This window comes from Arachis hypogaea, chromosome 12 (assembly GCF_003086295.3).
Source record: "Arachis hypogaea cultivar Tifrunner chromosome 12, arahy.Tifrunner.gnm2.J5K5, whole genome shotgun sequence".
In the NCBI taxonomy this organism is placed as follows: Eukaryota; Viridiplantae; Streptophyta; class Magnoliopsida; order Fabales; family Fabaceae; genus Arachis; species Arachis hypogaea.
In genome coordinates this window covers 1794285-1819779 of record NC_092047.1, presented here as the reverse complement: position 1 = coordinate 1819779, position 25495 = coordinate 1794285, and the positions used below count along the sequence as shown (strand labels likewise).

Genomic DNA, 25495 nt, shown 5'->3' with positions numbered 1-25495 from the left:
CAGGTTTCAACTGTTGCATGAGTCATGACTTGGGAATATGCAAGGCATATCCAAGTCATATTAGGTGATTAGTAAGATGAACCAATTTTAGTTTATTAAACCATAGAAACATGATCATGACATTTTGGTCTTTTATTTTGCAAATATCAATTGTATTATGTTTTTTTGCTGGTTCGGCACATATATGCATCATAGTAATAAGAATTTATTAGTGTGAACTGTAAGGTTAGGTTAGCCTAGAAAAACAATGAGAACTTATGTATATATTTGTTTATCAGTATGAATGATATATCATTTTTAGTAAACCAACTAATAATAAAGACCATGAATTTTGGTGGATCATCGTACAAAATAATAACCAATAAACTAACAGCATTAATAATATTCAGTACATAGCTTGGTTTGGCAACAACCTCATCATACTATTGTACTCATAATCTCTTCTACACTGAGCAAATGGTTACCTAAATGCAGCAACTACAAAAGCAGCTGCTGTTCATTATTTCTGGCAGTTATATATACTACAGAGCTCAGATTGCAAATCAATCCTCTAAATTGAAGAACTATGGGTGAAGAATCTCCAGTTAAAGATTCAGCTCAATAAGATTTGACCGTCCGATCTTTCACTTGATGAAAACAAGTTACTGCCCCTGCAAAGTTAGCATCTCCTCTCAACTTTTCTTCTCTTTGCTCAATTGGTTCTGTCCACTGAAGTTAATCCAAATCTGATTAGGTTCATACACTAACGGGAATGTAGAGACACTTCAGAAAGTTTTAGCTTGGGGCCTACCACACAGGAAAATGACCAGAACCTTCATGATAAATACACAATCATATGAGCAATTTAGTAAATGAAGAAAGAGCACTTATTCAACATTATTGGCTTCCTTTTTAGATTCAAAAAACAGAATTGAAATTTGAAAAGGCACAAATTTAGCTTGAGAAAAATTTGACACAAATATTTTGCAAAAGTAGTTACATGCCCACCAACTTGCCATTGGCATAGAGGCCGCCAGTACATTTTAGTGGAATAATTGCATGTTATAATCAACAAAAGAATTCTAAAGCAATACTTTGAGCTTTTTGTTTGGCATGAACCATAGAACCCAGCAAGTAAACAAAAATATGATCACAAAATTGTAAAGTTTAAATGATCAATTTATTAAAAGTATACCATTCTCTTAATAAAATCATTTTTGTGTCATAAAGGGATTATGAAAGCTGTTGTACCTACCTTTGATTAGAAGTTACTTAATTAACTGTTTCATGCTGGTAAGATGTAGACTATCATAGCTTTAACATATAAGTAACACTACTTCAGCTACGTTCAATAATGATGTTGATCATCATGATGGCTTTGAATTGTAAATTTAACCCAAAAAAAAAAAAAACTAGGATTCAAGTTTGATATAACCCTTGCATTAGATACTGAAACTCATTTGTTTAGCATGTTGGTTCAAAGTTCAAACATGACTGCTATTGATAGCCAAACAGCCACCTATATCTGGTTCCCATCTTTGAAGCAAAGCATTGAATAATCCAAGCAAGTCCACATGTAATGTAGATATGATAATTAAACATCAGTTATTAATTTAAACTAGTGTAGATACCAATTAACATGAAAGCTGAAATCTGATAACACTACTGCTTCCCAACATATTAATCCAGTTTACACATCTTCATATATATATACAAGTACAATGAAATCTGGAACATCTTTGAACTTTTACCTGCAAAAGATGGCAAAAACAGAAACAAAATTGTTTAATTATTTTGAAGCTTCACTTTCCATTTTAGGCAAAACAGTAAGCTTTATTTTCTTTTAGCCTATCACTCAAAGTCGCAAACCAAAACATGTTGTGTTATATTGTAAACAAATTTTAAATGAAGATTAGAGAATAGAAGAAAAGGAAACAAGGAAAACCATATCAACTATCCCTAGTGTTTGGCGAAAGTTTTAATTTTACCTCGAATATTTTTAAAGGATTTCAATTTATCTCTCTGCTTAAATTATGAATGGTAATTATGAATGTTATAAAAACAGATAAAGGGTCAAATTTATTTACTAAATGGCAATACCAATTAGTTCAGCGTAAACATTAAACAGTGGCAAAGGCAGAAATACAATTTATCCATTAAGTGCACATAACTAATTTATTCTGAAATCAAGTTTTTATAACATTTTTCTTTTTCCCAACAGAACAGGAAAAGTAAATTCTAGAATGGAATGGAGTGGTGTAAATTTAAGTCACTATATGGCAATACCAATAAGTTCATCATAAACATCAAATAGTGGCAAAGGCAGAAAGACAATTTTACCATTCAGTGCATGTAACTATATCAAGCTTTCATAACATTTTTCTTTTTCCCAACAAAACAGGAAAAGTGAATTCTAGAATGGAATGGAGTGGAGTAAATTTACCAACCTGAAGCTAAAATATTGTATAAGATGAAATCTCCACTCTTGGGAACTTTTACTTCATTACAATCTACCTGCAGAACATGGATGAAAACTATAAATTTCATTTATTGATTATGTAAAGAAATTCTCAAATGTTGGATACACAATATATAAACAGGAAAGTATGATGAGCCAATGGAATATTTATACAATGTGTACAATGGAGGTTTATGGAGTATTAGAGATATAATACTGTCCTTGAATATTTATGGAATATTTATACAATGTGTTATGTGTACAATATTTACACACATTCCCTGTCCTCGAATTTATAAGAATGACTCTTTTTTGAGAATAACAGAGGATATTTCTTTTGAGTACAACTACAAAGTGAGAAGTTTCCCAATGAATGAAAAAAAAACAATGCAAATTTATATCAGTTCAACTAGTTAATAATGTGTAAAGAAAGAGGGAGGTATTTTCTTTTGAGGAAAAGGAAATTTATGCATGTATAATTGAATAGTGGTGGCAAAAGAACCGTGAAGTTAGATAATTACCTGCTCAGAAATCTCTGTTTGACTCTAACGTTAGGGATGTGGGAAATTTTGGGCCAGATTAGTTGATGCTTGTTCTTGCAGTGTTCTCCCAACAAACCACACCCTTCAATGTCGAGTAGCAAGAGGGAGGGAGGCAGCTTTTCTCCAACCATATTCTCCAGCTTTGGACACAAAAGAATGTGTAGTTGTTGGAGGGAGGTGAGGCGGAGAAGCTCGTTGCACTTCAATGTCTCCAGATTATCAAAGAATTCAATATAAAGAGTGGTAAGGGAGGGAAGGTGAGGCAGCGAACCCACCTCTGGGTATGACGTCACGCTATCACAATTAAAACCAATAATTGTGAGACGAGTGAGGGCGTAGAAGTTGGGCATCCATGATAGATCCCTCAATTGTTGCTCACCAATTCCCACTTCAAGTTCTTTCAAGTTAGGCGGTAAACCACCCTCTGCCAACCTGCACATGTCTGAGCAATCACATATCTTGAGAGACTGGAGACTTGGGAGTAGACTCTTCATATCACATGGTAATGCCTCCAACTTCGAGCAAAAGCTGACATGAAGATGAGTCAAGTTGGGTGCAGCGAGTCCTTCTCCTGCAAATGACACTAATTTGTGGCAGGAAGTAATGGAGAGACGTTGAAGAGCAGCGTGTGGTGCCTCTGACATTGACACTGATTCCAGATTCCTACACCCTCTTATCTCCAAATTCTTGAGATTGGGAAAGACATCCAACGACAAGGAAGTCAGTGAATCACAGCTGTATTCTATTTGTAGCTCTACCAAATCATACTTGTGCTCGAGGAATTCAAATTTTGGGAACATCAAGATTTTCAGCTTTTGCAGAGATTTGGGTAACCAATTGCTTCTTGCATTAAATGATGGAGATGGCCTTATTGATAAAGCATCCCCACCACCCACCATCTCATCAGACCTTCCTTCATCATCTTCCCGCAAACAACAAACCCTTCTCCACAATACGCCGTTAAGCATATCTCCCTTTAACATTCCACAATCTTCTATTTCAAGTGTCCTAAGCCGAGGAAAAGCTTCTGGGTCAGGTACGTGCCACTCCTCCCAGCATGGCATATTATTAAATTCCAACGTCTCCAGTGAGGGAAACGGTGCAGTAGGCGAAGAATGATGATCGCAGTCATTCTTGTAAAACTCATCACCAATACGCTTGAGCTGTAGAAAACCTTCAATGCGCAGGGACTTTAGAGATGGCAGTTGTCCAAGTGACGGCAGCATGCAGCAATCCTTGCAAGACACCAGAGATACGCTTGTCATATTGTTGTAGGAACAGCGGCCCACCCAATCTGGAAATCTTTCGCCCTTGTATCTCTTGATTTTCAACTCTTTCAAGCCAGTGTGCGGTTGCAAGCCGTCTAGAATATCTCTCAAAGTCTCCTTATTTGAAACCATCTTATCATCTGAACGCCATTTCAACGACAACTTGTCAATGTGGTTCTTGTCCTCCATCTTAGCACTCCTTGCTTGTCCGGCATCAACAACATTCTCCAACTTCTTAATCTTAAATGATCCTTCAAGTTTTGAGAGCCCTCCTAATTCCTGGATTCCATTGTCTTTGTGCTTGCCCACCACAAAGTAATCTAAATTACGCATGTGTGTCAATTTACTTATTCCTCTAGGCATTTCTTTCAAAGAAGTTCTCCTAAGATCAAGATGCCGTAAATTCACAAGTTTATGCATGTCATTGGGCAACATGGTCAGCATAGAACATCCACTCAATATTAATGTTTGTAGATTAAACAAGTTGCATAATGACTCTGGTAATGCCTTAACATCGGTCCCAGAGAGATTCAAATAGCGTAGATGAATCAATTTACCTATTGAATCTGGTAATACATCAACTTAACGAAAGGATAAAACCCTCAAGTATTTCAACTTTGATGCTTTGCTTTTCATGCTTAACAAATCTTTGATATACAACGATGTCCTCAAAGATTCTGATTTCATATCGGAGTTAAAGACTTTTGAGATTGGAGGACCTAAGCTTCCACGTGAGATATGTGACAAATGACGAGTGAGAAGCTTCTTCTCTTCTTGTTCACCAAGTTCTTCTATTCTACCATAGAAGTCTCCAGCAAGGAATATTGCCAAGTCATGCAAGAGATCATGCATCAGGAAAATCTTAGAGGAAAACTTGTATGGTTTAAAAAATAACCTTGAAGCCAATTCTTCAAAACACTGAGAACCAACCTCTTCTAAACTCTCTCCTCTCTTCGGTAGCCTTAAAAGATCTTCAGCCATCCACAGCAAAATTAGTTTGTCTTTATTGAAATAGTAATCTTTGGGAAACAAAGAACAATAAACGAAACAACGCTTCAAGTAAGGAGGTAGCTGGAAGTAGCTTATTAACAATGCTGGAATAATTTTACTATTCTTCATAGGAAAGTCCCAGATGGCACTCCTTAAAACAGCTTTCCATTCTTCCACATCATCCTTTCCTCCCAACATGCGGCCAAGTGTTTCTACAGCTAATGGCAAACCCTTACACTTGTTGACAATTTGTCTACCGACATCAACTAGTGTTGGGTTCCTGTTTGACTCTGGAAAACATGCATTGGCTGCAAACAATAACCAACAAGACTCTTCCGACAACTCATTAAGAGTGCAAGAGGGACATGTTTGAACTACTGAAGCAACCTCTTGATTGCGAGTTGTTAGAAGAATTGTACTACCCTTAGCCCCGCATTGAAAAGGAGTTATAAATTGCTTCCACTTATTGGCATCTTCGCTCCAGACATCATCTAGAACAATAAAGAACTTCTTTCCCGACAAGATTTTCTGCAATTCATTTTGAAGTAAATTTAAACTCCCAAGGCTACAAGTAGTTTTTGTAATTTCCTCAATGGTTTTCTTTGTAATCTCATCAACATCAAATGTTTCAGAGATGCAGACCCATGCTTTCAGATCAAATCCTTCCACGACACTGTATGCCCATTTGGCTAAGGTTGTTTTACCAACCCCACCCATGCCAACAATAGGAATCACAGATAACTGAGATTCACTCTTGTCATTTATTATTTTGATTAAAGCTTGTTGATCATTCTCCCTGCCATATATGTTCCCTTCCATCAGACATGTGGTTTCTCGCCATGATGATGATGATGATGACAAGTTATTATCCTTGGTACTCTTTTGAAGACCAAGGTTATCTTTTTGGTTTACAAGAAATTCTATTCTTGCAACCACCCCTTCCATGTTATCTGCCATCTTCCTATGTCGGTTGAGGAAGAAACCAGGCAAGAATGAACGTACCTCCTTTTGAGTGGCAGCTTTGGTGAGGACAGCGTCCAGAAAGTCATCAGCGTCATAAACAGCATCCCTGAGACAGTTGAGCCAATCCCTCACACGATCGTCGCCCAGTTGCTTGTACTCAGCATCATCAAGCACAGCTTCAGCAGCGAACAGAGAAATCTTCAGCCTTTCAACTAAGTCAGAGCCAAGCTTCTTGCCCAACACCAAGTTGACCACATCCTCTCTAAGGGACTTGTTAATGACAATGTTAATGAATCCCGAGAGAAAAGCTCCACCAACAACTGCACCAGCCATGATGATATGAACTCAACAACAGCAAAGTGAATGGATTTTCAGAGAAAGGTAAGAGAACAATGGTTGCAGTGTAGTGAACTACTAAGTTTTTCTCAATCAAGTAGTGTATGCCAAGGAGGCAAGGAGTCAATGATTTCTTAGCAACAAAACATGGTATCAGTCTCCGAGATAACTTAGAAAATTCATAGCTTGGAGTGTTTAATTGGATTTACTCTAACTTTTCATTTTTTAATTCTTTCTTGCAAGTGGTGCTGTTTCCGTGTCACCAACGGACACTACTAGTCTCTGCCGAAACTATATAAAACTAGGAACATTTTGGCGCCACATTTTTGTATGTATATCATGGTAACATATTATGAGGTTATTAATAACAATAATTCATGTTAGTTGTCTTATTTTAATAATTTGTACGTTGCTAATGTCTTAGTCTTAGTATAATAGTTTGTTTGGAGCTTTTAATTTGTGTTTTTAAATCTGAGTGATGCAACAAAAATGTAAGAGTGTTCAAATTTCACCAGAAAAGCAGCTACTGTTCATGATTTCAGGTAGTTATATATATTAGGGATCTAAGTTCTCAAATCAATCCTCCAAATTGAAGAACTGTGAGTGCAGAATCTCCAGTTATAGGTTCAGCTCAATAAGATTTGACCATCCGATCTTTCACTTGATGAAAACAAGTTACTGCCCCTGCAAAATTAGCATCTCCTCTCAACTTTTCTTCTCTTTGCTCAATTGGTTGTGTCCACTCAAGTTCATCCAAATCTGATTAGGTTCAAACACTAACGGGAATGTAGAGACACTTCAGAAAGTTTTGGCTTGGGCCTACTACACAGGAAAATGACCAGAACCTACATGATAAATACACAATCATATGAGCAATTTAGTAAATGGAGAAAGAGCACTTCTTCAACATTATTGGCTTCCTTTTTAGATTCAAAAACAGAATTGAAACTTGAAAGGCAGAAATTCAGCTTGAGAAAAAAATTGAGATCAATATAACAATACTGCAATGGAAGTTGAGGCTGACATAATATCATATGACGCAAATATTTTACAAAAAATAACTAGTAAGAGAACGATAATATGCCAATGAATCCAAATTAGGCTTGCAAAGAATATCTTATTATATCAGTCAAACTATTACATAATAAGCACATGGCAGCATACAATTTCATATTAGAAAGAGTTAGTATAGGATCTACAATTCATTTAATATGATATTTTGTAAATAGTTTCATGTTTTAATCAACAAAAAATAATTCTAAGCTTTTTGTCTGGCATGAACCGTAGAACACAGCAAGTCAACAAAATTGTAAAGTTTAAATGATCAATTATTAAAAGTATACCGTTCTCTTAATGAAATCTTTATTTTTGTGTCATATAATTCCAAGGGAATATCAAAGCTGTTATACCTACCTTTGAATAGAAGTTAATTAATTAACTGTTTCATGCTTGGTAAGATGTAGATTATCATAGCTTTAACATATACGTAACAATATTTCAGCTAGGTTCAATAATGATATCAATCATCATGATGCCTTCAAATTGTAAATTTAACCCAAAAAAAGAGCCTACAATTCAAGTTTGATATAACCCTTGCATTAGATATTGAAACTCATTTGTTTAGCATGTTGGTTCAAAGTTCAAACATGACTGCTATTGGATATAGAATATAGAAATTCTCAAATGTTAGATATAGAATATATAGATGCACATATATATTCCCTATCTTCCAATTTGTAAGAATGACCTTTTTTGAGAATAACAGAGGATATTTCTTTTGAGTACAGCTACAGACTGAGAGGTTTCCCAATGACTGAAAAAAAAGACTGCAAATTTTATTGTTGGCGAATCAGATTATCAGTCCAACTAGTTAGTAATGTGTAAAGAAAGAGAGAAGTCTTTTCTTTTGAGGAAAAGGAAATTGATGCAAGTATAATTGAATTGTGGTGGCATGAGAACCGTGAAGTTAGATAATTACCTGCTCAGAAATTTATATTCAGAAAATTTGTTTATCATTGACTTTAATGGTTGGAATGTGTGAAATTTTGGGCCAGATTAGTTGATGCTTGTTCTTGCAGTGTTCTTCTAGCAAATGACACCCTTCAATTTGAAGTAGGATGAGAGAGGAAGGCAGAGTTTCTCCTTCCATATTCTCCAGCTTGTAGCAGTACTCAATGTGCAATTGTTGAAGGGAGGTGAGGCGGAGAAGCTCGTTGCACTCCAATGCCTCTAGATTATCAAAGTTGTTGATATGTAGAGTGGTAAGGGAGGGTAGATGAGGCAGGGAATCCACCTCGGGGTATGACTTTATTGTGCTCACACACCCACTACCAGAAATGGTGAGATGAGTGATGGTGTCCAAGTTGCCCATCCATGATAGAATCCTCATTTGTTCCTCGCAACCTCCCACACCAAGAGATTTCAAGTTAGGCGGCAAATCACCCTCTGGCAACCTGTAAATGTTTGGGCAACCATATATCTGGAGAGACTGTAAACTTGGGAGTAGACTCTTCATGTCACGTGGTAATGCCTCCAACTTTGTGCACCATCTGACTTGAAGATGAGTCAAGTTGGGTGCAGCCAGTCCTTCTCCTGCTAATGACACTAATTTGGAGCACCCACTGATTATGAGACGTTCAAGAGCAGCGTGTGGTGCCTCTGACATTGACACTGATTCCAGATTCCTACAGTCTCTTATCTCGAGATTCTTGAGATTGGGAAAGGTATCCAAAGAAAACGAGGTCAGTGAATCACAGCTGGCTTCTATTTGTAGCTCTACCAAATCATACTTGTGCTGCTGTTGCTCCGGGAATTCAAATTTTGGGCACCAGTAGATTGTGAGCTTTTGCAGAGATTTGGGTAAACAATTGTCCGGAAAGGATACAGCAGACAAACAGTAATAAATATGTACTTCTTGGAGACAACATAGATGGTTGATGCTCCTTGCATTAAATGCAGACTTCACCAAGGATTCACATCCCCTTATTGATAAAGCATCCCCACGAGGTAGAATCTCATTAGACCTTTTTTCATGATCTCCCCGTATTTCCAGTTTGCGAATTTTGGAAGCATTCGATGAAGAAGAAACCATTCTCAAGAATATGCCATTAAGCATATCTTCCTTTAACATTGGACAGTCTTTTATTCGAAGTCTCTTAAGCTGAGGAAAAGCTTCTGGGTCAATTACGTGCCACTCCTGCAAGCATGGAATGTTATGAAATTCCAATGTCTCCAGTGAGGGAAACGGTGCAGTAGGCAAAGAATCATGATCTCTTTCATTCTTGTAAAACTCATCACCAATACGCTTGAGCTGATCAAAACCTTCAATGCGCAGGGACTTAAGAGATGGCAGCTGTCCAAGTGAAGGCAGCATGCAGCAATTCTTGCAAGACTCTAGAGATACATGAGTCATATTGTTGTAGGAACAGCCCCCCAACCAATCTGGAAATATTGTACCCTTGTATCCCTTGATTTTCAACTCTTTCAACCCATTGTGCGGTTGCAATCCGTCGAGTATATCTGTCAGAGTCTCTGTGCTTGTAACCATCTCATCGTCTGAACACCATTCCAACAATAAGTTGTTAATTTGGTTCTTCTCCAACATCCTTGCACCCCTTGCTTGTCTGGCATCAACAACATTCTCTAATTTCTTAATCTCAAATGATCCATGAAGATTTGAGAGCCCTGCTAATTCTTGGATTCCATTGTCTTCATGCCTGCCCACCACAAAATAATCTAAAATAGGCAAGTGTTTCAACTTACCTATTCCTCCTGGCATTTCTTCCAAACAAGTTCGCCTAAGATCAAGGTGCTGTAAATTCACAAGATTATGCATGCCACTAGGTAACTTAGTCAGCCTAGTACATTCATACAATATTAATGTTTGTAGATTATGCAAGTTGCACAATGACTCTGGCAATGTGGTGATGTCTGTCCAAGAGAGATTCAAATAGCGTAGATGAATCAATTCACCTACTGAATCAAGCAATATATCAAGTTTACTGAACGAGCCAAATGAAAAAAAATCAAGATTCTTAAACGAGTCAAATGACAAAACTCTCAAATATTTGAACTTCTTTATCAAGATATCGATAGTATTGCCATCAACTTCGTTGAATAGAGAATAGATACTGAAACTGCTTGGGAGGAATGTCCTCAAGGATTTAACTTTAGTTATGGAATCAAAATTTTGTGAGAGCACATGATTCAAGTCTTCATAGGACAAATGACGAGTCAAAGTAGTCACATCTTTTGCTTTACCATGCTCTTCTAATGAACAGTAGAAGTCTCCAGCAAGGAAAATTGCCAGGTCATGCAATAGATCATGCATCTTATAATAAGAATACAAATCTTGTTTAAAAAATAACCTGGAAGCTAGTTCTTCAAAACATTTGCAACCAACTTCTTTTAAACTCTCCCCTCTCGTTGGTGGCCTTAAAAGATCTTCAGCCATCCATAGCAGGATCAGTTCATCTTTTTCAAAAAGATAATCTTTGGGATATAATGAACAATAAACGAAACATCGCTTCAAATAGGCAGGGAGCTGGAAGTAGCTTATTAGCAATGCTGGAATAATTTTACTATTTTTCATAGGAAATTCCCAGATGTCACTGCTTAAAACAGCATTCCATTCTTTAGCATCATCCTTTCCTTGCAACAAGCGCCCAAGTGTTTCTACAGCTAATGGCAAGCCCTTACACTTGTTGACAATCTGTCTACCGACATCAACTAGTATTGGGTTCCCATTTGACTCCGGAAAAATGGCATTCTCTGCAAAGAGTAACCAACAAGAATCTTCGGACAACTCATTAAGAAAGTAAGAGGAACATGTCTGAACAACTGAAGCAACCTCTTTAATGCGAGTTGTTAGAAGAATCATACTACCCTTACCCCCACAGTGAAAAGGAGTTATAAACTTCTTCCAGTTATCAGTATCATCGCTCCAGACATCGTCTAGAACAACAAAGAACTTCTTCCCCGACAAGATCTCTAGCAATTTATTCTGAAGCAAATTCAAACTCCCAAGGGAACAAGTAGTTTTAGTAATTTCCTCAATGGTTTTCCTTGTAATCTCAACAACATCAAATGTTTCAGAGATGCAAACCCATGCTTTGAAATCAAATCCCTCTGTGGTATTGTACACCCATTTTGCTAAAGTTGTTTTACCAACCCCACCCATACCAACAATAGGGATCACAGATAACTCACTTTCACTGCTGTCATTTATTACTTTGAGTAAGGCTTGTTGATCATCCTCCCTCCCATATATATTCCCTTCCACCAGAGATGTGGATTCTCTCCATGATGATGACAAGATATTGGTAGTCTTTTGAAGACCAAGGAAATCTTTTTGTTGTTCAAGAAATTCTATCTTTGTAACCACCCTTTCCATCTCATCTACCATCTCCCTTTCGCGGTTGAGGAAGTAATCAGGCCAGTAAGAACTTCCCTCCTTTGGAATAGCCTCTTTGGTGAGGACAGCGTCCAGCAAGTCATCAGCCTCATAAACAGCATCTCTAAGATCGTTGAGCCACTCCCTCACGGATTCGTTGCCCAGTTGCTTGTACTCAGCATCATCAAGCACAGCTTCAGCAGCATGCAGAGAAATCTTCAGCCTCTTAACCAAGTCAGGGTCAAGCTTCTTGCCCAACACCAAGTTGACCGCATCTTTTGTAAGGAGCCTGTCAAAGACAACGTTAATGAAGCCAGAAAGAAAAGCTCCACCAACAAGTGAACCAGCCATGATATGATCTCAAACAAGTGATCAGAATTCGGGTATGAAGAAGAGTGAAAATGCAGATTTTGCAGGGTTTGTAACTGAACTGTGTGTAGGTCTATCAAAGCATATTGTGAAGAAGTAGTTCTCAATAATTTGATGACAACAAGACAAAGACGGTTGACTCAACAAAAAGTTGGTCTTCTTAACTAGTGGGAGTATCTTGCTGGCTCTTTGCTAATTTTATGTGCCTCAAAGTTATTTTACGATATTAAAATACAATATTATATATAAAGTATTATAAAATAATATAAAAAGTATAAAAAAGTAAAAATAATTAAAGTATTTATAACTCTAATAATTAATTTTTTATTTCTTGCTTCAAGGGAATCGGCTTTTGGATGCAAAGTTACTTCTGCGTTTAGAGAAAAAAAGTTGCCAAACATCAAAGAACAGCGTTCAAAGCACGCACTTTTATCATCTCCAACGTGTTTGCCAAACACACCTTACGTCTTGTTGGCAGTTTCAATTAAAGTGTTATCTTGTGAGTTATGGGACCAGGCTCAATAGTATTACTATACCAAATTACTAATCTCTCTCAAATGCATCAAATCACATTAGTTATGGTATAGAGCATGTTAGTTACTACTTAATATTAAATTAAGAGTTATGCTACTCTTTCAACTATTACAAGTGATTATCAAGCAAAGTTATTGATTCAGAGTTGGATTCCAGAGCTTCAATCACCCCACAATCTTCTTAAAAAATTCATAATTTTGTGTTTTTTTTATCTCTATGAAGAAGCGAAAAATTTCAATGTCACGACCCAAAATGAGCCATGACTGGCGCTCAGGAAAATAATCCTATAGCAAGCCTAACATAGTCAAATATAAGTTCAATAAGCAAGTACTAATATTTTACAAGTTCTAAAATAAATAGTTATATACTTTTAACAAAAAATTAAAATAACTAAGAATGGTTGGTCCTGCCTGTGACATATGGAGCATACACTTCTAGGAATTCGACAAAGAATAGGTACTCATTGCAGACCGTTACTCTTGAATAGAAAGTCTCACACAGTCAAATATTTGTTCCTGAAAAATATTTTTAGAAAAACGGGGTGAGTTTTGCAACTCAGTGACCAGACAATACATCTATAATCAACATGAGACTATACAAACATTATCATTAAAATAATTTTAATTAGAAAATAATAGTTGATAATAATAAGTGAATCAATAAGGGAGTTCTCATACAGAAATCAAATCAAAAGTCCACACTTGGGCGGCTCCACCTCTATGGGTAGCCCTTTCCTCTTGTGTGTCCTAACAGAATAACAGATCTAACGTGTGGCCTATACGTTAGGCTAGCAACACCCCTGCTAGCTGGAGTCTGAGTTAGATGCATCTAAGTTAACGTCATAACCGCCGTTAACTACGGTTTTCTAATACGAGCCTCCCAAACCAATTCAAAACATATAATTTCAAATACAACAAATATTTGATCTTTCAAATATATAAGGTATCGAATCGAATCGAATCAAATAAAATTAAATCATACTTTTTCATCAGAAATCTTTTCTCAATCATACTTTTTCAACCATGAGAGATTTCAAATATATTTCACAATTTTTAGAGTGAGTATCAACAAATACTTCAATGCTTCAAAAACAAATATTCAAATAAAATCAAACATTTTAGAATAATGCAAAACTTCATCAAAAATATATATAGTCTCATGTATAGTTTCCAAAAGTATAAACTTCATAAAAATGAGTTATTTAATTCTAATAAATCAATTATTTTAATCAATTCAAAACCGTTCAAAGCAAATATAGCTATAATTCAAAGATCATAATAGATATCAAAATAATTGTAGATGCACAATCAAACAATCATAAATGTAAAGCCTACTCACAACGTAGTCCCTAGGGACCGAAGATACCAAACCCAGAGTGCCAAATTCAAGGTAAGGAGGATTGAAGTGGGATGGAACGAATGAGCGTAGAATTTGAACCGGAGTAGCGACAAGATAGAGCTGGCTATAGTTCTCGATTGTTAAAACTATAATCCGAACGCACCGACGGAACCTTTCCTCTCAACCCGAAATTGCGGCAGCCACAACCTCAGCTCCAAATCACTTTCTCAGCAACTACAACGACTCGGACTTAAGGGAAACAAGTAGCGGCAGCACCGGTGGTGGTTCCGGCAACAACAGCGCCATACCCATTGACCAGAAACCCCGACAGCGGCGGCGGCAGAAGAACGGCGACCTCAATGTGACTTTCCAGCGGCCAGAGGTGCAGTGGCTCTTGCGGCAGCAGCGAGCCACTCCAGCAACCCCTTGTGCAAGCTCTCTTCCTCCGGCAGCGACCCAGACGGTGACGACTCTCCACGGACGGCGGCGGGCCTTCGGCGGCGGTGCAGCTCCAGTGACGACGGTGCATGGCGGGACAGCGTTCCTCTCTTCCTCGAGCTCTCCCTCTCACTGGCGCTCAATGGCGGCGGTTGCAGCTCGCGATGACAGAGACGCTCCTCCGCGACGGCGAGGGTGGCTTCAATGGCGGCGGTTGCAGCTCGCGATGACAGAGACGCTCCTCCGCGACGGCGCAGTTGGCAACGATGGGCATGAACGGCAGCAGCGACCTCCCTCTCTTCTCCGCGTCAGTGTAGGTGCGTGTGTGTGGGGATGAGCGACGGCGTGAGGATGAGCGAGGGGAGTGCGTCCATGAGTGTGTGTTTCTACGAAGAGGGTGTGGGAGGAGTGGGGGTGGGAGCTCGACGGCTAGTGAGGGACTGAGGGTTGAGAGAGTGTTTTTGTGTGATTAGGGTTAGGGAAAAAGTAAAGGAAGAGTGACCCACAAATTTGTTTTTTTGTTTTTTTTTTTTTTTTTTGGAGCTATTACATTCAAGGCTTTCAACTTTTGTATAAGCAAGGTAATAGTACGGTTTTCTACAATAAATTTAGTGACTGCAAGAGCTTCTATGCTGTTAATAAGGGACATATGATGATTTCGTTTTTTTTTTTTTTTACTTTCAATTTGTTTATACACAATAAAATAAAGTCCTCTTTCAGAGATACTCCTAAATAAATTACACTATCAATTTTGAAGAGAACAATGTCTATAGGATCATGAGCTTATTTTGTTTTCTGAAGTACTGTCTTAATTGCTTTGAGTCATTCCCTTATTGGTTTTAATTTGCTGAACTTCATTGATAAGAACATTAGTTCATGGTATTATTGGTCTAACTAATTGGAAAAAGAAGACCTACATCTACATGATATGTAAGAAATGCCCAAAATTCGAGTATTAATGACAACGAAAGTTATTTATTTTTGTGTTATATATTTCCAAAGGGATTATCAAAGCTGATGTACCTACCTTTGATTAGAAGTTAATTAATTTAACTGCTGCATGCTTGGTAAGATGTAGATTATCATAGCTTTAACATATAATAACACTACTTCAGCTAGGTTCAATGATCTTAATCATCATGGATTTGAATTGTAAATTTAGCCCCAAAAAAAATACAATTCAAAATTGATATAACCCTTGCATTAGAGAGAGAAGCATTTGTTTACATTGTTGGTTCAAAGTTCAAACATGACTGCTATTGATAACCAAACAACCAGATATAGTTCCCATCTTTCAAGCAAAAAATTGAATTGAATAATCCAAGCAAGTCCACATGTAGTGTAGATATGAAAGCTGAAATCAGAAAACACTGCTTCTGCATCCCAACACATTAATCCAGTTTACATCTCCACATATATACATGTATAATGAAATCCCGAACATCTGTGAACTTTTAACTAATTCCTTCTCAGATCATGCTTCATAACTTTTTCTTTTACCCAGCAGAACAGGAAAAGTAAATTCGAGAATGGAATTTAGTAAAGTTATCAACTTGAAGCTAAAACAGCAGTGCAGTTAGATAAAAAAGAAAGTTATCACAAGCATGATTTGATAAAATAAAAAAACAACAACTCTGATTTCGGGACTTATCCTGAAACACTAATACACAAATTAATAACATTTCAAGACTAAGTGCTTGTCATCACGAAAACCAAAGACACTTATCATTCTACAGTTTTTCTGTTTATTTTATTTTATTTTATTTTCTACCGTTTTGCTTTCTACAGCACTGAAAGTATATTTAACAAACAGAAATGCCACCAAAAAATGAAATTGCAAAAGAGGAAGTTAAAAACTGTTGGGCCAACCGTGGAGAGCTCTCGACAACCGGGGAGAATTCGGGGAGGAATCAAGTGAGAGAACATAAAATGAGAAGACACCACATCCAACTCAAAACCTTAAGGTGTCAAGTTAATGGGTCTCTCATCTTATAAACTCCTCACTCTTCCATGCTTTCTTTGATGTGGGACTAACTTCAACACTCCTCACACTTGCAACACTAACACTCCTCACACTTGCACACACTTGCAACACTAACAATCTCCCCCTCAAGTGTGAGCCTCCACATCAAGCACCAACTCCCCCTCTTTCTAGCTCCTCCACCACCACGAGTATTCGTCCATCACACCGCCGCAAAACACCCTCTTTCTAGCTCCTCCACCACCACGAGTATTCGTCCATCACACCGCCGCAAAACACCGCGGGACACGCCGCCCGAACCACCTTTGCCGGGAAGACTTTCGATGCTTCACCTTGAATACCCCTTAAAACCAGACCGATTAAACCATCGGCTCTGATACCACTTGTTGGGCCAACCGTGGAGAGCTCTCGACAACCGGGGAGAATTCGGGGAGGAATCAAGTGAGAGAACATAAAATGAGAAGACACCACATCCAACTCAAAACCTTAAGGTGTCAAGTTAATGGGTCTCTCATCTTATAAACTCCTCACTCTTCCATGCTTTCTTTGATGTGGGACTAACTTCAACACTCCTCACACTTGCAACACTAACACTCCTCACACTTGCAACACTAACAAAAACAGCAGTGCAGTTAGATAGAAAAGAAAGTTATCACAAGCATGATTTGATTGACATAATATTACAAGTTAGAAGAAAAAGTTTTTAATACAGACATTTCAGAACAGAATACTTGTAGCCATCCTCTCTAAGTCCCAAATGATCAAATATTCTAAGACAAGATTTCTTCTTGAATAATTTTACATGTAAGAATAATATATTTATTTTGATCCTATGCAGCTTAATATATGTAGTTATTACAAACTGCACATAGGAGGATTTATTCATGGTATGCCTCTTTTTCATTTTGCATAAAAAAATGCCTATTTTTCATTTTTTTTATAAAAAAAGAAGAGAAAAAGAAGAAGAAGAAGAATAAAGAATCTCACCAATAAATAAAGTTGATAGAAACTAAATTGTTGTCTGATGCTTCTAATGACATTAGCTATATCTTCATCACCTTGGGAAAACAATTTGATAAACAAATTAACAGTTACAAGCAGTTGAAGGCAAAAATTCCACTCTTTTAGTTCTAGCTGATGATAAGGATAGATACTGTACAAATATGTTACCAAAATTTAGATAGCATGTTGACACATATAAACAAGACAAGGAAGAAATGGTTATTGTTAAGCCCCTATCCTTTGTATTAGAAATAGCTTATATAGGCATCTACTTTTAATATTATCTCATGATTCAATCTATGGTTAAAAAAACTACACAACAATAACTTGATCCTTTTATTTTGAAAGTATTGTACACCTCATGCAGATTCCTTTTATTATCCTACTGACTCTGATGAAAAAGCTATTAGACATTCTGCAATCATCTGAAGCTTTGCTCTTGTTAAAAACAAGTACATTTCAATCCTGGAAACCAGTTTATTAGCCTTATTTAATTTGAATTTGGTTAGGCATATATATAAAGATTTGGCAAAGACAGGATCACCATTTTATAAATGATTTCTTTCCACTGATCAAGCTGTCATTTTTTCTTTCCATTGCAAAATAGGAAAAGATAAAATTATGGGAAGGGGCAAAAGATACCAATAACAAAACCTTTTAACGACTACTCCAACTTTCTCCATCATTTCTTCATTTCTTATACATTCCTTCTGGTTCCGACATATCAATCCAATTTACCACCTCAGATGAACTTCGAATTGAATGAAGATAATGAAGATATGATTGCCACTGTATAGGATTAAATCTCCAGATATACACAAGTACAATGAAATCTCAAAAATGTATTCAAAGTCAAAAACCTTGTTTTTAAAATGCAAAAATCTGTAATTCTATATAGGCATAAACTGTGTTCCTTTCGGTGTGATATTTAGTACACAAGTTGAATAATTTGATTGATTTCTCACCTTATTTTTACAATTTTGCACGGATGCGCACATACCTATATTACTAACAATGGAAGTTACTTTATTTTTTGTCATATATGTTTTCAAGGGATTATGAAAGCTGTTGCACCTACCTTTGATTAGAAGCTAATTAAATTAACTGTTTCATGCTTGGTAAGATGTAGATTATCATAGCTCTAACATATAAGTAACACTACTTCCGCTAGCTTCAATAATGATGTTAATCATCATCATGCCATTGAATTGTAAATTTAACCCAAAAAAAAAAAAAGAAATAGAAGAAAAAAAAGAAAAAGCCTACAATTCAAGTTTGATACGACCCTTGCGTTAGATATTGAAATTCATTTGTTTAGCATGTTGGTTCAAAGTTCAAACATGACTGCTATTGATAACCAAACAACCATCTTATGTTCCTATCTTTGAAGCAAAGCATTGAATTCAATAATCCAAGCAACTCCACATGTAGTGTGGATATGAATCATATGATACACATCAGTCATTAATTTAAACTAGTGTAGATACCATTTAAAATGAAAGCTGAAATCAGAAAACATTACTGCTTCCCAACACATTAATCCACTTTACATCTCCATATATATACATGTGCAATGAAATCTCTAACATTTCTGAACTTTTTACCTGCAAAAGATATCAAAAACAGTAGGAAAAAAATTATTAAATTCTTTTGAAGCTTCACTTTCCATTTTGAGGCAAGACAATAAACTTTATTTTCTTTTAGCCTATCATTCTAAGTGGCAAACCATATCATGTTGTATTATATTGTAAAAAACTTTAAAAGAAGATTAAAGAATAGAAGAAAAAGGAAACAAGGTAGATCATATTAAAAAATATCCTAATATTTGGTGAAAGTTTTAATTTTATTTCAAATATTTTTAAAAGATTTTAATTGATCTTTCTGCTAAAATTACGAATGAACAATAAAAAATAACAAAAAGTACAATTTATATATTCCAAAAACAGTTAAAGAATCAAATTTAAGTTACTACATGGCAGTACGAATTAGTTCAGCATAAAGCCATAAATATCAAATAGTGTCAAAGGCAGAAACACAATTTTACCATTAAGGGCATATATCTAATATCTAATTCTTCTAAAATCAAGTTTGATAACATTTTTCTTTTTCCTAACAGAAGAGGAAAAGTAAATTCTAGAATGGAATGAAGTAGAGTAAATTTACCAACTTGAAGCTAAAATATTTGTATAAGATTATATATGATGAAATCTCCGTCATTTGGGCACTTTTACTTGATAACAATGTACCTGCAGAAGAAGGATGAAAACGGTAAATTTCATATATCGATGTATGTAAAGAAATTCTCAAATGTTAGATGCACAATATATATATTCCGTGTCTTTGAATTTTTAAAAATGACCTTTTCTGAGAATAACCCAGGATATTTCTTTCGAGTATAATTGAATTGTGGTGGCATGAGAACTGTGAAGTTAGATAATTACCTGCTCAGAAATCTCTATTTAGGAAATATGTTTGAAATCGACTTGAATGGTGGGGATGTGGGAAATTTTGGGCCAGATTAGTTGATGCTTGTTCTTGCAGTGTTCTCCCAGCAAATCACAAAAATCAACTTCAAGTCGCAAGAGAGAGGGAGGCAGCTTTTCTCCTTCCATATCTCCAGCTTCTCGCAGCCCACAATGTGCAATTGTTGAAGGGAGGTGAGGCGGAGAAGCTCGTTGCACTCCAATGTCTCCAGATTCTTGAACCCCCATATCTCAAGAGTGGTAAGGGAGGGAAGGTGAGGCAGCGAACGCACCTCTGGGTATGACTTTATGTTGTTGCAGTAAGAACCATAAATTTCAAGACGAGTGAGGGCGTGCAAGTTGGGCATCCATGATAGATCCCTCATTTGTTCCTCGCAAATTCCTACTTCAAGTTCTTTCAAGTTAGACGGCAAATCACCCTCTGCCAACCTGCAAATGTTTGGGCAACCATATATCTGGAGAGAGAGTAAACTTGGGAGTAGACTCTTCATGTCACGTGGTAATGCCTCCAACTTCTCGCACCATCTGACTTGAAGATGAGTCAAGTTGGGTGCAGCCAGTCCTTCTCCTGCAAATGTCACTAATTTGGAGCAGTCAATGATGGTGACTTCTTCAAGAGCAGCGTGTGGTGCCTCTGACATTGACACTGATTCCAGATTCCTACACCATTCTATCTGGAGATTCTTGAGATTGGGAAAGGCATCTAAAGAAAACGAGGTCAGTGAATCGCAGCTGAAAACTATCTGTAGCTCTACCAAATCATAGTTGTGCTGCTGTTGCTTGGGGAATTCAAATTTTGGGCAACACCAGATTTCCAGCCTTTGCAGAGATTTGGGTAAACAATTGCCCAGAAAGGATACAATAGAGAGACACCCAGCAATACATAGTTCTTGGAGGCAACATAGATGGTTGATGGTGGTTGCATTAAATGATTGAGATGGCCTTATTGATAAAGCATCCCCACCACCTACCATCTCATCACACCTTTCTTCATCATCTTCCCCCATTTCTACTTTGGAAACATTTAACATTGGACAATCTACTATTTCAAGTGTCCTAAGCCGAGGAAAAGCTTCTGGGTCAGGTACGTGCCACTCCTCCCAGCATGGCATCTTATGAAATTCCAACGTCACCAGTGAGGGAAACGGTGCAGTAGGCGAAGAATGATGATCGCTGTCACTCTTGTAAAACTCATCACCAATACGCTTGAGCTGATCAAAACCTTCAATGCGCAGGGACTTTAGAGATGGCAGTTGTCCAAGTGAAGGCAGCATGCAACAATTCTTGCAAGATGCTAGTGTTACACTTGTCATATTGTTGTAAGAACAGTGCCCCACCCAATCTGGAAATCTTTCGCCCTTGTATCCCTTGATTTTCAACTCTTTCAACCCATTGTGCGGTTGCAAATTATCGAGTATATCTCTCAAAGTCTCTATGTTTGAAACCATCTTATTACCTGAAGACCATTCCAACGATAAGTTGTCAATGCGGTTCTTCTCCAACATCCTTGCACTCTTGGCTTGTCTGACATCAGCAACATTCTCCAACTTCTTAATCTCAAATGATCCTTCAAGATTTGAGAGCCCTCCTAATTCCTCCATTCCATTGTCTTTGTGCTTGCCCACCACAAAGTAATCTAAAATAGGCATGTGTTTCAATTTACTTATTCCTCTAGGCATTTCTTTCAAAGAAGTTCCCCTAAGATCAAGATGCCGTAAATTCACAAGTTTATGCATGCCATTGGGCAACATGGTCAGGTAACGACATTGATACAATATTAATGTTTGTAGATTATACAAGTTGCATAATGACTCTGGTAATGTCTTCACATAGGTCCTAGAGAGATTCAAATAGCGTAGATGAATCAATTTACCTATTGAATCAGGTAATGCACCAAGTTGACGAAAGGATAAAACTCTCAAGTATTTCAACTTTGATGCTCTGCTTTTCTTGCTTAACAAATCATCTTTTGCAGCCTTAAAAGATCTTCAGCCATCCACAGCAAAACTAGTTCATTTTTCTCAAAGTAATGATCTTTGGGAAACAAGGAACAATAAACAAAACAACACTTCAAGTAAGGAGGTAGCTGGAAGTAGCTTATTAACAATGCTGGAATAATTTTACAATTTTTCATAGGAAAGTCCCAGATGGCACTCCTTAAAACAGCTTTCCATTCTTCAGCATCGTTCTTTCCTTGCAACATGCGGCCAAGTGTTTCTACAGCTAATGGCAAGCCCTTACACTTGTTGACAATTTGTCTACCGACATCAACTAGTGTTGGGTTCCCGTTGGACTCCAGAAAACATGCATTGTCTTTAAACAATGACCAACAGTACTCTTCTAACAACTCGTTAAGAAAGTGAGAGGAACATGTTTTAACTACTGAGGCAACCTCTTTCATACGAGTTGTAAGAAGAATTGAACTACCCTGAGCCCCACAGTGAAAAGGAGTTATAAATTGCTTCCACTCATCGGCATCATCGCTCCAGACATCGTCTAGAACAATAAAGAACTTCTTTCCTGACAAGACTTCCTGCAGTTTATTTTGTAGCAAATTTAAAGTCCCGAGGGCACAAGAATTTTTAGTAATGTCCTCAATGGTTTTCTTTGTAATATCAGCAACATCAAATGTTTCAGAGATGCAGACCCATGCTTTGAGATCAAATCCTTCTGCGACACTGTACGCCCATTTGGCTAAGGTTGTTTTACCAACCCCGCCCATGCCAACAATAGGAATCACAGATAACTGAGATTCACTGTTGTCTTCTATTATTTTGGTTAAAGCTTGTTGATCATCCTCCCTGCCATATATTTTCCCTTCCATCAGACATGTGGTTTCTCGCCATTTTGATGATGATGATGATGATGATGACAAGTTATTATCCTTGGTACTCTGTTGAAGTCCAAGAATATCTTTTTTACTTACAAGAATATCTATTCTTGTAACCACGTCTTCCATGTTATCTACCATCTTCCTATGTCGGTTACGGAAGCAACTAGGCAACAAAGAACGTACCTCCTTTTGAGTGGCGGCTTTGGTGAGTACAGCGTACAGAAAGTCATCAGCATCATAAACAGCATCTCTCAGACGGTTGAGCCAATCCCTCACACGATCGTCGCCCAGTTGCTTGTACTCAGCATCATCAAGCAAAGCTTCAGCAGCAAGCAGTGAAATCTTCAGCTTTTCAAGCAAGTCAGAGCCAAGCTTCTTGCCCAAGACCAAGTTGACCGTATCCTTTGTGAGCAACCTTTCAAAGACAACGTTAAGCAAAGCTCCACCAACAACTGCAACAGCCATGATATTATCTCAAACAAGTGATCAGAATTCAGGTATGAAGGAGAGTGAAAATGTAGATTTTGCAGGGTTTGTAAGTGAACTGTGTGTAGGTGTATGAAAGCTTATTGTGAAGAAGTAGTTGTCAATAATTTGATGGCAAAAAGACAAAGACTGTTGACTCAATAAAACGTTGGTCTCCTTAATTAGTGGGGAGTGTCTTGCTGGCTCTCTACTAATTTTACGTGCTTGAAAGTGATTTTGCAATTTGGAAAAAAAAAAAACGTAATTTTCATTTTTGCCTTTATTTCTTACTGTTTGTTACTTTTTAAGTTTTTATTTATTTATTTTTTCAAAACTGGCATAATTATTTTTGCCATTGATGTCAGATACATTATCATAATGAGCTGGTTGTGGGTCACGGTAAAATAATGATGCAGATGCAGTTCAATAATTCAGCTGAAGGACATTGATTCAGCTTGATTTACTGTATTCCCTTTTAGATTGTGTGGTGCTCATTCCTTGTTTGCTGAAAGACATTGACCTCCAGTCGTCCCAACATCTCTGTCCATGGAAAAATTGTACGAATTGGGTTATTTGAATTGCCTAGCTTCTAGCTGGCTCACACTAACTTTGTCCTTCATTCTAACATTTTTGAATCTTGTTGGAAGTTTCATTTTAATGTGTTTTGTTATGACTTATGGGAGCAGATTCAATAGTACTACTATACTAATCTCTCTCAAATACATCAAATTGCATTAGTTATGGTAAATAGCAGAGGAGGCATTTCAAATATTTCAGGAATACTAGTGTTTCAGTGGTTTTAATAATTGATTTGAATTATAATAAATATGTACATGGTGGAGATCAATAGCCAAAACTACCAAAACATCAATATTTTCGGAATACTTGAAAATTTTTCTATAGCATATTAGCTACTATTCAGCATTAAATTAAGACTGATGGTATTATTTGAAAATTTTTCTATAGCATACAAGTGGTTGTCAAGCCATGTGATTGCAGGACGTAGAGTTATAGTCATTGTGGAAATTTCGTCCTTGACGTCAGATACATTATCAGTATCATAATGAGCAAGTTGCGAATCATGGTAAAAAATTATGCAATTGGTAAAATAAGGTCTACTTTGTTACTTAGCCTTCTTCTTTTAGGTAACAAATTCTTTATAACAAAAATATTCTTATTGGAGAAGTTGCTTTAATCCACACATTGTAATTTGTAGAACAAATTAATAGATCAGATATGCTGCATGTAATTTGATGTGATGAAGAGTTGCTCCTTCCAAGTTCAAATAATTCAGCTTTATTCATTGTATTCCCTTCTTGATCGTGTGGTGCTCCTTACTTGTTAGCTAAAGGACATTGACTTCAAGTCATCCCAACATCTCTGTCCATGGAAAAATTGTATGAATTGAGTTATTAGAATTGCCTAGCATCTAGCTCGATCACACTTACTTTGTCCTTGATTCTAATTTATTTGGTGGTTGCAACATTATTGCATCTTGTTGGAAGTTTCAATTAATGTGACCAGGCTCAATAGTACTACTATACTAATTTATTACTTTACTAAATTACTAATCTCTCTCAAATGCATCAGTAGCATTAGTTATGATAATAGCATGTTAGTTACTACTCTCTCTTTTTTTTTCTCTTTTTGCTTTTAATTTGTTTCTACTGAAATAAAATAAAATCCTCTTTGAGAGATACTCCTAAATAAATTACACTAATACTTTGAAGTCCATTGATAAAATATCAGTTCATGGTATTATTGGTCTAACTTATTGGAAAAAGAAGACCTGCATCTACATGATACATAAGAAATGCCCAAAATTCGAGTATTAATAACAATGGAAGTTACTTTTATTTTTGTCATATACATATTTCCAAGGGATTAATTATCAAAGCTATTGTACCTATCTTTAATCAGTTAACTAATTAACTGCCTCACGCTGGTAAGAGGTAGATTCTCATAGCTTTAACATACAAGTAACACTACTTCAGCTTGGTTCAATGAAGTTATAATCATCATGGCTTTGAATTGTAAATTTAGCCCAAAAAAAAAAAAAAAAAAAAAAAAAAAGAAAAAAGCACTACAATACAAATTTGATATAACCCTTGTTTAGCATGTTGG

General features: G+C 36.7%; 5 protein-coding genes and 1 long non-coding RNA gene across 11 annotated transcripts; all 6 read right to left on the bottom strand.

Annotated features, from left to right (window-relative positions):
• Positions 1-329: 329 nt before the first annotated feature.
• On the bottom strand, positions 330-6678 carry LOC112726291 (putative disease resistance RPP13-like protein 1). Of its 2 annotated transcripts, XM_072210034.1 has the most exons (4): positions 2959-6039; positions 2427-2493; positions 1611-1730; positions 330-812 (listed from the first exon to the last, which is right to left on the bottom strand). In XM_072210034.1, exons 1-2 carry the CDS (start codon positions 4689-4691, stop codon positions 2490-2492), a joined length of 1737 nt encoding a protein of 578 aa, XP_072066135.1. In that variant the 5' UTR covers positions 4692-6039; the 3' UTR covers positions 330-812; positions 1611-1730; positions 2427-2489. The 2 variants fall into 2 exon arrangements, with proteins under 2 accessions (XP_072066135.1, XP_025631411.1); XM_025775626.2 differs by lacking the exon at positions 1611-1730 and having other exon boundaries at positions 2959-6678.
• On the bottom strand, positions 4693-6533 carry LOC112729050 (putative disease resistance RPP13-like protein 1). Its single transcript, XM_025779426.2, has one exon. It carries the CDS (start codon positions 6531-6533, stop codon positions 4830-4832), a length of 1704 nt encoding a protein of 567 aa, XP_025635211.1. The 3' UTR covers positions 4693-4829.
• A 337-nt stretch (positions 6679-7015) lies between the features above and the next one.
• Positions 7016-15181, bottom strand: LOC112726290 (putative disease resistance RPP13-like protein 1). 4 transcript variants are annotated; one of them, XR_011868991.1, is made up of 5 exons: positions 14170-15123; positions 13242-13346; positions 8515-12217; positions 8284-8349; positions 7016-7381 (listed from the first exon to the last, which is right to left on the bottom strand). XR_011868991.1 is itself a non-coding variant. In XM_072210032.1 (4 exons), the coding sequence occupies exon 3, from the start codon at positions 11938-11940 to the stop codon at positions 8533-8535; it is 3408 nt and encodes a 1135-aa protein (XP_072066133.1). In that variant the 5' UTR covers positions 11941-12217; positions 13242-13346; positions 14170-15123; the 3' UTR covers positions 7016-7381; positions 8515-8532. The 4 variants fall into 4 exon arrangements, 2 of the variants coding, with proteins under 2 accessions (XP_072066133.1, XP_072066134.1); XR_011868992.1 differs by having other exon boundaries at positions 7246-7381; positions 8284-8362; XM_072210032.1 differs by lacking the exon at positions 8284-8349.
• A 597-nt stretch (positions 15182-15778) lies between these two features.
• On the bottom strand, positions 15779-17973 carry LOC140177184 (uncharacterized). The gene is made up of 2 exons (XR_011868993.1): positions 17576-17973; positions 15779-17199 (listed from the first exon to the last, which is right to left on the bottom strand). It is a non-coding gene; the product is annotated as an uncharacterized lncRNA (long non-coding RNA).
• Positions 17974-18940: 967 nt separating this feature from the next.
• On the bottom strand, positions 18941-24741 carry LOC112726288 (putative disease resistance protein At3g14460). Of its 2 annotated transcripts, none has more exons than XM_025775623.3 (3): positions 20032-24741; positions 19754-19836; positions 18941-19194 (listed from the first exon to the last, which is right to left on the bottom strand). In XM_025775623.3, the coding sequence occupies exon 1, from the start codon at positions 21822-21824 to the stop codon at positions 20109-20111; it is 1716 nt and encodes a 571-aa protein (XP_025631408.1). In that variant the 5' UTR covers positions 21825-24741; the 3' UTR covers positions 18941-19194; positions 19754-19836; positions 20032-20108. The 2 variants fall into 2 exon arrangements, with proteins under 2 accessions (XP_025631408.1, XP_072066136.1); XM_072210035.1 differs by having other exon boundaries at positions 19758-19836.
• LOC112726289 (putative disease resistance RPP13-like protein 1) lies at positions 22028-23371 on the bottom strand. Its single transcript, XM_025775624.3, has one exon. It carries the CDS (start codon positions 23369-23371, stop codon positions 22028-22030), a length of 1344 nt encoding a protein of 447 aa, XP_025631409.1.
• Positions 24742-25495: the final 754 nt, after the last annotated feature.